Below are 12,139 nucleotides of genomic sequence, written 5' to 3'. Positions count from 1 at the left end.
GGGAGTGCTGCTCTGATATATGTACGTATGTACGCATATGTAGGGTGCACATTGTACTTCTGATGGCATAATTTCAATTAAGTTGGCAATTGTTGGTCAAGTAAGCACCAGCCTCTGCCAGCACAGCTGGCCATCGTATCAGGAATCAGCATATTTGTTGGCCACGGCTTTAACCGCCTGGCCGCACATAATTAGTGTCATTGGCAGTCTCCCACCTACCAGGAGAGGCCAGGCTTCGAGGCCAGAGCAAAGCCAGCGAAAGGTAATTTGGGAGCCCCGCTGCAAAGACAATTGCACTTTTGATAAATTACGGGCCTGGCAGCAACAGCTGCTGATCTTATTACCGATGTCGTTAATGAAATATTTCCCAGGCCATTGCCTGTGTGTGTGCGTTATGTAATAAACAAGTGCAAGAGCGCTATGGTTATTATTACGACTACGGGATACCCTTTAAGCGGATTTCCTTCTGTCACAATCAGTCGAAATGATTTAGCAAACCTGCCGAAGGCAATTTCGTTTGAATTACATTTAAACATGGAAGCTATAATTTATGGAACTTGTTTTCTTCATCTTACAATAGCTTAGATAACTATCAATGGATAGGTGAATAATATCCGTAAAAGGAATTTTAGCTAAGCGGATTTGGATGCTAACGAGAATGTTGATAACGAAGGAAATCCAATGCATGAGTTCTTTAAAGAAAAATAAACAGGCACACAGATTCTAGTGTTAGAGAATATATGTAGCTAATAGTGCTCGAATCTAAACATACAAATACAACACCCTTCAATATCGTTCAACTCCACACATACCGTGTATCGTTTGTACATTGCGTATACGCACATGAAAAATGTGTCAAGTAAGTATGTTCAAGCCTTGAGGGAACAAAATTGAATTGATTGACTAAATATTTATTTATATTCATTTTCAAGCATCTAAGATAATTGAATTAAGCAACTGTCAGATATTTTTTTTGAATTTTCTGCTGCCTCCTTCGAACAGCAACAGCAAAAGCAACTTTGGTGTTGATTGAGTTTCTTCCATTTCCGTTTCCGCTGTCCCACTATTTGTGTTAGCATTTCTCCCCTGCACAAAAGAGAGAACTTTTGTTGGCTTTGAAGCTTTCTCTTTTTCGTTGATTTGCAGCTCTTTTTTGCGGAAGTGAAGTGAAAAATGCATTGGCTATAAATCGAGGCGAGGCGGTCGTTCGTTCACTTTGAATGGGTCGCGCGATTGGGCGCTCATTGGTTAACCCAAATGGCAACAAATTAGAGCTCCAACTGTTTTCAGCTTGTTCTAATTCTTCGCCTCGCTGCCCGTTGAAAAATCGAAATCACTCTCGCTGCCGCCTGCGGCTGTGGTTGTGGCTCCACCAGTTCCTGCTCCTGCTGGAGGTGGTCCAGAAGTGGGACCCAGGGCCGGGGCTGGGGCTGGGGCAGGGCCTGTCGCTGAAGCTGCGGCCGGGGCTGGTTTCGCGCTTGAGCTATCATCCGTTTCGCTGCTGTCAACGAAATTAACGCGCTTCTTCTTCTTCTGCTGCTGCTGCTGCGCATCATTAGGCGCTGCTTGTTTGTCTGTCGTCGAGAGTATCGACGTGGGCTTGACAGGCTTTGAGGCGACGCCGACGGGTGTGGTGGTTGTGATGGCGGCTGTTGGTTCCACTTTCGTCTCGACGGGCGGTGCGATGGCAGCTGGAGTGATGGCCAGGGGCTGCTGGCTCTGCTCCAGTTCCATCACACTCTGGCCATTGTCATTGGTCAAGGGATACGCTTCCTGTTGTCCCTGCTCCTGTACCTGTGCCTGCATCTGTTGCAGTTCCTCTTGCGGCGACTGCTGTTGTTGTTCGGCATAAGACCCATAGTCGTAGTTCGCAGCACTGCCATCGTATTCCTGCCCAGCATAGCTGCCATCCGGCGCGTACTGAGCGGCATTGGGATCGGCTATGTACTGGCCTGTGGCTTCATCGTATATGTAGCCCGGATAGGCATTGGGATCATAGCCGGCCGCGTAGTGTCCGGCCTCGTAGTTGCCATAATCAATATTGGAGTACTCCTGTTGCATTGCGCCCGCCTCGTCACCATCAGCACCACCAGGACCACCAGAAGCAGCATCTGTTTCTGGTCCTGCTTCAGCGCCAGCTTCAGCTCCAGCTCCAGCCTCTGCACTGGCATCCGTTGCATACTGCTGATAGTCTGTGGGATTTCCGATTTCGCTATAAAGCGGCTCTGCCGGTGCGCCTGGTGGCTGCTGTTGCTGATGGCTGGTGGAATCAATGCTGGCGTATATCGGCTCGCTGGATTCGCCATAACTGCTGGCATCGTATTGGCCATAATCGGTAACCTCTGGCTCCGGCTGACTCTCCCTCTGCACCTCCTCTATCCTTTCTAGTGTGTGTTGGTCTGCCTGCTCTTGCGGAGATGTATTGGCTCCCAAATTCTCGAAAAATCCCTGCGTTGATGCTCGTGTCACAGGTTCTACCGGTGCTGCTTCTGGGGATGCTGCTCCTGTCGCAGTTCCTGTCAAACGTTCGCCGTAAATGGCATTTTCAATATTCTCAATCGACACTCCGGGCTTTGGGTTCCACGAGGAGGAAGAGGCGACGGCGGCCGCGGCGGCCGCGTGTTCGTTGTTGCCGACTGGCGGCGGCAATTGATTACTTCTCGCAAGCTGCTCATCAACCGCAGCCGCTGCTTTCGCCAGTGCCGCACGACTGGCTATGACTTCGTCCAGCAAATCGTTGGTGAGGCAAACTTTAGCTCCCACGGATATGCCCTCCCCTACATCTGCATGGCCCCCCTCACCGGGACGCACGTTTTGTTGGCGTCTGTCTCCGGCCGGGCTGGCTGTTCGTCCCATGGATTGTGATGGAGATGGTGATGCTCCTGGCTGCCAGGGCTCATCGATTTTCAGCTCACCAAAGTACGCTTCAAAATTGTGATGCTGTTGCTGCTGTTGCTGCTGCTGCGGATGGAGCTGCTGCTGCTGTGGATGGGGTTGTCTCTGGCCGGGCTCATTATGGCCAACGACAGTTGGTGATTTTTCATACTCGACTTTAGTCACGCGTGAATTTGTCCAGGCAGCCATGTCTGCCACCCCCTCGTGCTCGTGATCCTGCTCTCGACTCCAGCTCCTACGCATCTCCCGGCCTCTCTCTGCTGCAGCTCCTGCCATTTGCGGTTGCCCGCCAACGTCATCGACAGCAGTGGATGCAAGAGTCGTCAGTGGCATCTCCGTTAACGTCATCGAGGAGGACGTCTTTGGCAATTTATCAAATGTCAACGACGATGTTGCCAGTGTCGAGGATGTGCTGCTCAGTTGCCGTGCACCTTTGTCTTGGCCTGCCATCGAACTGGATGTTGTCGTGGAAGCTCCTCCTCCACCTCCACCTCCACCTCCACCTCCACCTCCACCTCCTGCTGATGCTGATGCCGGTGTGGCCCTGCCACTCGCCTCTGCCTGATAATCGCCTGTCAGAGCAGCCTGGCTGGATGTGGCTGCGTTGAAGTGAGTCATGCGCTCCGGCAAATCGGCATTCTCATTATCAAAGGCGCGCAATGTGGCGCGGAGATCGAACAAGTTGGAGGTGCCAAGTGGAGCTGTTCCCGTGGCCCCATACATCTCTGGGTAGTACAGGCCCTGCGGAGGCATGGGCATGGGACCAGGAGCACCAGGAGGAGCACCTGCACTTGGCGTTGCGAACTGGGGCGTCAGCAGCATGCCTCCATGTGTGGGTGTGGCCATGGCAAGGGTCCATTGTGGAGGAGCTGCTGCTGCAGCCATTGGCTGTGTTGGCATGCCCGCTGCTGCTTGGGGTGGCACCAGCACTTGGATGGGCATGCCGCCCCCCACTGCCGCTGCCGCTGCCCCAACTCCAACTCCAGCGCCACTTGGGGACGTCGCCTGCGTCGCCTGCGTCGCCTGCTGTTGTATGCAACGCAATGTTTGATTCTGGACCAATTTCGCAAAGTACATTTGATATTGCAGCTGCACATGAACATGTCAAAGGGATGCATAGAGACAGAGAGAGAGAGGTTGATAGAACTCTATTATTGATTGACTTTTGGACTGGAGTTCAATGAGGGTTTACCTTCATCATCTTAAGCCTCTCGCTGCGCTGCGACATGGCAACGGTTTGCTCATCAATCCGCTCCAGCATATGGACGAGCTTCTTGTTCCGCTCGTTGCGAACGGTCTGCTCCTCGAGAAACTCCTGGTACTTCTGGCGGCTCTTGAGGCGCACGGACTTGTCGCTATGGGAGATGCGATGCGGTTGGGTTCGGCTTTTGGCACACTACTTATCAGGGAATGACAAAGGCTACTTACAGGTCGCTGCGCTTTTGAAGTATTTTGTCCAACTTGTGCTCCAACTGTTGGCGATTATCCTCACTATGCAAAAGGGGAATAGTCATATGTACATATGTATGCAATATATAAGGTGGAGTGGAATGTTATTTGTGAACGAACAGACAGAACGAGAAGCTTATGGAAAGCTGTCTTCCTCAAAGGAGGGACTGCCTGTGACTAGCCGCAGGCCATATTGTATTCCGTCTTAGGAGTACAGTAGACTCTCCTCGTATGCTGTAATTACGGTAACAGTTCCCCCTCTCACCTGCGTTGCAGCTTCTCCTGAAGCAACTCCACCTGCAGCTTGTAGTTCTCCAGCTCTGCCTGCGGAAACATGGTGTTTCACTGTTGAGGTATTCCTTCGTCTTGGTCTTTTTCTTGGACTCTCTGGGTTCGAACCGATACCTTTGGTTGCCTCGACTCGACTGGCCAAAGGCACTCTCCCTCATTGACACAGTTCGCTTGGCACGGGACCATGCCATAAATGCGACAGTGGATTCTATTTTTAAAGGAACCCTACTCGTATTTGAATAGCCGCATTATACTCGCACTCTTGCACCTGTGTTCGATTGGTGGTGTGTGTTTCTCTCTGCCTGGCATTTGTTTTGTTTCGTTGAGGCACGTTGTCATGGCTGCCACTGCCACCGTTTCTTGATGGTTTGGTTCCTTTATTTAGTTTTTTCGGTGGTTGCTTGGCATTGGCCATAGGGACAGGACATGGCAGCGGCGGCTGCTATTGATTTCCCGCTGGGGTTCGGGCTCGCCCAATGTGCCACGCATTGCGAGAGGGGAACTTTCGATTTTTCGCCTCATGAATTCTACATTCCATTGTTCCAGGGGGTACGGTTCCACTAATTACACAGGCGGCCAAGTAGGTCAGTTACATGGCTACAATTCTTAACTTTTGGCTCTGTTTTTTTTTGGCCCCCCCCATACAACAAGAAAACGTGAAGAGTCGTCGGTAGATGGGGCCAAGTCGAGAGACATGGCATTTATAATGCATTGCACGGGACTTGCCTGCACGAGCGACCGCAGCTTCCTTCACTCTTTCAGGGACAGTCGGAGTTCCCAACCCTATCCCGGATGAGTGTAAACACATGTTGTTGTCGCACCCTCCCCCATCTCCACTCCCACATACACACACACACACACACACACAGACCCGACACTACCAAAACTTGCTCGGCCAAGCGTGCGGCACCTGAATGTGAATTAATGGTAGCGGCGTCTATCGCTCCGCCGGCCGCAGACAGCAGCAGCAAGGACTCGCACACTTACCGCCACACACCGCTGGCAGGCATCACCATCTCCTGCCCAGCGACAGCACTGACCACTCTCCCTGTTCCTGCCACTGCCACACACAGTTCCGTGTCCTGCTATGGTTCTGCCTCTGGCCCTGCCACTGGCACTGGCTTTACCTCTGACCCTTGCTCCGGCTTGGCATATGCCGGTGCTGTCACGGTGTCGTGGTTGTGGGCCGCAATATAACATTTTTTGGTGATTTACATGTAACGGAAGGGTTGAGAGGCAGAGTGAGTGAGCGAGAGGGAGGATGGGGCATGTCATAAGTGCGGCGGGTTATCACAGCGGTTCCACTTTGCAACGTATCAGAGTAGAGCAGAGTCGTAGCAGGTGGGGATTCCAGCCCAGCTTCAAGCTTATATCCTAAGAAAATACGCGTGTCAGCCTTGGGGAATTCAATTGATTATCCATCAATCATTCACAAAATTACCTCTCAGGCTGGGAGACATCTTTGAGCCCCCTGCTAGCCACCAGCCCTGACCTTCAGCGGGAGGGACTTGAAACTTGTTGCCAGGCGACAAGGACACACGGCCATTTCTCCTCCCACTGCAGTCGCTAAGCGGCGGCTAAAAGTACGGAAAATGCATACTGCGGAAAGGGTTTTTTGCTCGCCTTTTCCGCGACATGCAAGCGTTGACAGAGCCACAGACACGACCGATTGATTTTCCATTATACATGTATGTATATGTGGCAAGCATTTTGAGGTCCTGCCCCAAGGCGGCCAATATTTGCGTATTTATTATTTAGCAAAAGCAATTTGCGGCAAGACCTTGGCGCTATTAATAGTACCCCAAGTTTCGAGTGGGAGGAGTAGATATTGGAATACAAGTGGAATGAAAAGTTTGTCATAATCGAACATTTGCATTGGCTGCGGGTTCCAAATGGAAATTGAAAATTCCATCAGTACCATTTTTCCAGCACAGAATTTATGTGTATGACTTTATGCTGCAACCTTGCATGTGTGTGTGGGTGGGTGTGTGTGTGTGTATTCGAGGGTATGCTTATCAGGCGCTGCACAGCGTCCTCTTTTTCGGGGCACTTAATTTTGGCTGGCATCTTCAGGGAGGGACGAAGAAGGAGTGCAGTGGAATGGCTTGGGAATTTCGCGACCCGAGAGCTTCTTTTCCCGATTTGCAGTCAATGAAGTAGAAAACTGAAAACTTTTCTTTTCGAGTCTATTAAAAATAATGGCAGCTAAAGGCAGAAGCGACCGACAAGTGCGAAAAGCGCCCCATGCCGTCGCCACATGAGTGTGTGTGTGTGCAACTGACTCTCTCTTCAGTTCTCTTTCCTTCTCCACTTGTGTGTGTGTGTGTGTACGAGACATTGGCGGGCATTAAATTAATGTCGGCCCTGCAATTTCTCACAGCGGCCGGGTCGCAGACCCTGTCGGTGCATTGACCACCACTTGCGGCTGCCTTTAAAATGCTCTATTACCCTTAGGATATATCGGGTTCATGGGGCTCAAGTTGGCTAATCATATATTATACATAAGTCTTTGTCCGAAATGCTGTTTGACTGATGGACAGATTAGCTGCGTTTTTAAAAGTGTATTTTCAACTATCTTCAACTGATTCGAATGTACATTCAGACCATGAGTATCATTCTGCCATTAGATTACCAAAAAACTTCCTCCGTTTGTTCGAAGTATTTTCTTAAACTTCGTCAAAACAGTTGCTCTTTGTCTTCTAGGGTACCCTTTGGTCTATATATGAACTTCTTTGTCAAAAAGGTCCCTGTACTTGTTGTTTGTTTTTTTGTTGAAACAGTCGCTGCGGGCATGCTGGGAAAAGTCTCTGGCCCTGGCCCGAGAACCGCGATTCGTTGAAGCGGAGGAGCAGTGCCGTCGCGCAGGTTTGGCGGTTAATGCGATAATTTAATTGTAATGCGGGTCTGGGAGTCCTGTGAGTCCTGCGCGCCAATAATTTAACTTGCAATCAGCGCGGCATTTATTGGGTTAAACATATAAGCCGGCACCCATGGCGGGGTTAAAGCGGAGCCAGGACACGGGACACAGGGCACATACTTACATGTACCAAGGAGTGAACGAACCCCAAGGAGCGACTGCAGAGCCAAGGATAACCAAGACAGAGAGAGAGAGAGAGAGCCGGAGAAATAGCAGAAGCAGCAGCAGGAGCCGTGCAAATAAATTCAACGATTTCTGTGCAATAACGGGGACGAAGCAGTTGGTACGGCATTTTTGCACGTAAGCAACGAGGACGATGACAGCAATGAAATATGCAAGCCGACGCCTGAACCCTGGCATTCTCTTTGGGATCTCCATGAGTCAGTGGCATTGGCAGGGAAAGAGATGGTCGTGGGCATTGGAGTGCGGTGCGGGAAAGTCTGATTTCGAATCGAAAGGCAAACATTTATAAGCTGCTTCTCCTAGCAACAGTTGCCGGGTCAACCTACAGTGAGTCATATTGAGTGGCCTGTGGACACATTCATGGATAAAAGATATCCGCTTCAGTTGCAATGCCAAGAGGATACACCGAGGAGCAAGCGGAGGAGCTGCGGCGATTGCTGCTGCTGCGCAGCTACAAGGACACCTTGGACAAACTGGTCCTTCAGCAGCGGGCGCAGCGTCTGACCGCGCCGAAGCCTCTGTCGTTGCCGGCATCGTTGCGGCGACGCCGCAGCTCATCGATGGACCCAAAGCCACCACCTGAGCGAGTCCTGATCACCGGCAAAATGCTGCCACGCCTGGAGACGCTCTTGGGCAAGCCAGAGGACGAGACTGATCAGCTGGACGAGAGCCTGCTGGATGCCCTGAAGTTTGAGCGGGATATGGATGCCCTTCGCACGGTCTTCGAGACAGCCATGGACCAATTGAGGCCAAAGAAGGAGAAAGCAGAAGGTGAAGAGGGGGAAAAAGTGGAAATGACTTTGGACCAAGCCATCAGTGCTCTGAGTGGCAACAACAGCGAGGAGTCGCAGGCAGTCAAGCAGCTGCAGGAAGCCACGGAAGAACTGAAGCAGCTTAATGAGGAGCTGGAGAAGCAGAAGCGCGACTGCCAGGCTAAGCTGAAGGACATCGCAGAGCGTACTGCCGAAACCAAGTACAATCTCCGTTGCGTCTCGCGGGTCAATGACCTTGAGTACAATCTGGTGCAGCGCTGGGAAGCAGGTCGTATCGCACAGGCTACGATCTGGGGCGAGAACGCCGAGCGGGCCTACCTCCGAGATATCCTGGACTACAAGCAGCGTCTGGCCCGGGAGGAGCGGGTCAGCGGCGAACTGCGAGCCTTCCGGCAGCAGGAGATCTTGGAGCTGCGGCAGCGCATAAAGGACTGGCAGGGGCGCTACACTAGCGACATGCGCCGCGTGGAGCGGGAAGGAGAGGCCTGGGAGCTGCGGATCCTCGAGCAGCAGAAGCTGCTGCAGCGGCATCGCGAGGTCTACGCCGAGCGGATGGAGTTCGTCCAGGAGTATCAGGCCAAGAAAGACGAGGAGCAGCGGCTGCTGGATCTGCAGGTGCATCGCATGGAGTGCGCAATTAAGCTGCAGGCCTGGTGGCGGGGCACGATGGTGCGGCGCGGCCTGGGACCATTTAAGAAGAAGCCCAAGCGTGGCAAACGCGGCAAGGGCAAGAAGTAACTGAGTACACTGAGCGAAACGATACAGAATAATGTATTTTTAATAAAAATTAAAGTTTACTTATGCGGCTTATTTTCCCTGCGGGGTATCCACCGGAGTATCGTTGGAAAACGGAACTTTACCATCAATCGACGGAAAGCCTTAAGTGAGCATAAAACTTAATGGATCTGCCATGAGAAACGCATCTCATAAAATGCTCGACAGTGCTTTCTCTCTGTGCACTTTGAGTGGTAGTTTTTGCAGCTCTTTCTGTCCGCTTTATGGAAATTAACTTGTGACTTAAAACCAATTAAAAGTTGGACGCTCTGCAGTTAACACGTCAGCGGTCAGCTACTGACGTCGGCCTTAATGACATGCTGCCATTGTCAACGGGATCTGGCCTGGGTCCGGGTCCGGGTCCGGGCCCGCGTCCGACTCCGACTCCGGCTCCTGCTCGGAGCATTGTTTTCGCCGAGGCGATAATAATAATCGTCAGATGGGTGAGTGCCGGGGCTCTTCGGGGATGTCCGAGAAGTGGCAAGGACTGAAGTTGGAGTTGCATCGGGAAGTGGAACTGGAACTGGAGCTGGAGCTATTTTGTTTTTCCCTTTTGTGTCCGTTTCTGTTTTCGCTTTCCTTCACTCCTGTGTATTTATTTATCTTTTATGCCAGGAAATGGCCAAAGTGGTTTATTTGTTGGGGCCGCTTTCATGGCCAACGGAATTGTTGTGGGAATTGGGCGGTGCAGCAGTGGCAGGGGGGAGCCGCCTGATGGTGCTTGTTTTCCCGGTGCGTGCGGAGATAAACTGCGACAATTTGCCCATTGAATGAGTGGAACTTTTTCGCCATCAGCGGGCCGCACAAGAAACAAAAGCAAAAGTTTCCCAGGCGATTCTCTCTCTGGATTCTCATTCTCTCTCTCTCTCTCTGTGTGTGTGTGTGTGTGTGTGTGTGCGTGTGCGTGTGGACATTGCAATTTAAAATATAATTAATGGTCGTTGCCGTAATTTATTGAATTTGCATGGCACCAAGGCTGCGATGCTGTCATTTCTTGTTTGCCGTTTGCCAGTTGCCTTTTGCCATTAGCAGCCTCCGGTGGAGGCTCCTGCTGGCTGCCCCCTCGTGGCGAGTGTCTGCACATGCACTCACTTTTGTTTTAATACACCGTGCCTGCCCCTGCACCTACTACTCGTGCTCGTTCTCCTTCGTATAGCTGTCGCCTGGGTCCCTGGGAAAACAACAGAAACAACCCAATAATGACTGGGCGAAAGTCCATTTGGTGTGGCGAGGCCTTTTGTTTGCTTGGCGGCGGATGAATTAATGGAAGATGGGGCTGACCAAGGCGAGAATGAGGGCAACAGGCAAACAATCTTTCTCGCCTTTTTCCCCATCATTTTTCTTTTCTGTTTTCTGGCTATCTCTGGTATGAATGCTCTCCCTCTGCCCTCCTCCCTGCCTGAGATACATGCCCTTTGTGTGTTGGTACAGTGGTGCCTGGGCCATCGCCAACTCATTCATGCTTCCTGCACTTTGCATGTGCCCCCCGCCACCACACCGCTCCGCACCGCACCACACCGCACCGCACAATGTTTGCAACTTGAAGAAGGCAACGCTCCATAATGGCTACGAAGCACTTTCCCCCGTCGACCATTCGGCTGTCCCCCGTCCCCAGTCTTGTGTCATGTGCGTTACTTAAAACATACAAAATGGCGTTTGGCCGGGAAAATCCTTTAAAAAGCGCCACGCAACTTCTTGGCCCCTGGGATCCCCCGGTGGTAAGGTGGGAAGCGTGCGGAGCGGTGATGAGAGGCAAAAGGGCCAACTGGGGTGCCCAAAAATTTACATACAAATTAGGGTTAATGAGCAGTGAAATTGTTATTTAACTTCAGTTGGCCCGTTAAGCGCTTTAAAGTGCTGCAGCACGCAGCACTTTAGCGGAAAGCAGGAGCTAGTCTTCAAAATATCTGAATATCGGAGCCACTTTGCGACACGTTTTGGAAATTCTCTTTAGCCTCTGGATAGCCAAGTGACCATTTAGTGTCAGTTTCGTTCAAATATACCCACTCATAACAACCCATACACACCCACGCACCCACACACACACACACGTACAGAAGAACAACAAAAATTTAATTAATAATTGTGCGCGCAATTCATAAATTGAATATTGCGCATACGCCACGTGTTCTTAAATTAATTTTCATTTACATTTTTATATTCATTTTGCACTTTTGACTGCAGCATTGGGGAAATGAGGGAGCGCTTACCGTTTCGAGTTTTTATTTAAAATTTAATCAAACACTTTAATTTGATTAACAGCGCACGTCTTTCAATACAAATTTATGGCCGCACGACGCATAATCAGAGACCAGCAAGAGAATTGGGGTAACCGGAGGCGGGAGACCGGACAGCCGGACCGGAGAAACGGAGCACCGGAGACCAGAGACCGAATGCCAGAGTGCTCCACTGACCAGCAGCAGCCGTAAAAAGGGTTGACTGTCTGCCCCGCTTTCCTCCACTCGCACCCCAGGCCACACTCCCACTCCCACTCCCCCCCACACACTCACACACACACACTCGTACTTCTACAACACTCGATTTCAACTCCCGTCTGGGCTTTCAACACATCAACGCCGTCATTTGATATGCGTGCGTGTGATGGGAGCAGGGGCCAGGGGCGTCTCTAATAGCAGCACGTACGTTTGATAAAATATTTTATTGGCATGTATGGGTGGCGCGTCCTGACGCCCTGACGGCCTGACGGGTCCAGCGATTTTATAGATTTTTCGAATGCCCTGAAGCTGAAGGGGTTTCCGTCAGCCCTAGGCGCAGTCTGCAGTGTGAAAAACGAATGAATACTCAGCGTATACCCCTTCCATTCATCATTCGAGTAGTCAGCAAGAATTTGTTCATT

At 51.1% G+C, this 12,139-nt stretch overlaps 2 protein-coding genes across 2 annotated transcripts; one reads left to right on the top strand and one right to left on the bottom strand.

The window, feature by feature from the left end:
* Nucleotides 1-1,296: 1,296 nt before the first annotated feature.
* LOC6587505 (AF4/FMR2 family member 4) lies at nt 1,297-4,707 on the bottom strand. Its single transcript, XM_026994955.1, has 5 exons — nt 4,610-4,707; nt 4,324-4,386; nt 4,088-4,250; nt 3,411-3,984; nt 1,297-3,374 (listed from the first exon to the last, which is right to left on the bottom strand). The coding sequence occupies exons 1-5, from the start codon at nt 4,678-4,680 to the stop codon at nt 1,297-1,299; spliced, it is 2,949 nt and encodes a 982-aa protein (XP_026850756.1). The 5' UTR covers nt 4,681-4,707.
* A 3,417-nt stretch (nt 4,708-8,124) lies between these two features.
* On the top strand, nt 8,125-9,246 carry LOC6587441 (dynein regulatory complex protein 9). Its single transcript, XM_002013030.2, has one exon. It carries the CDS (start codon nt 8,125-8,127, stop codon nt 9,244-9,246), a length of 1,122 nt encoding a protein of 373 aa, XP_002013066.2.
* Nucleotides 9,247-12,139: the final 2,893 nt, after the last annotated feature.

This window comes from Drosophila persimilis, unplaced genomic scaffold (genome assembly GCF_003286085.1).
Source record: "Drosophila persimilis strain 14011-0111.01,24,50 unplaced genomic scaffold, DperRS2 tig00000000-arrow-pilon, whole genome shotgun sequence".
Taxonomy (NCBI): domain Eukaryota; kingdom Metazoa; phylum Arthropoda; class Insecta; order Diptera; family Drosophilidae; genus Drosophila; species Drosophila persimilis.
Note: the sequence above shows the minus strand (reverse complement) of the source record. Positions and strands in the feature narration are given on the sequence as shown.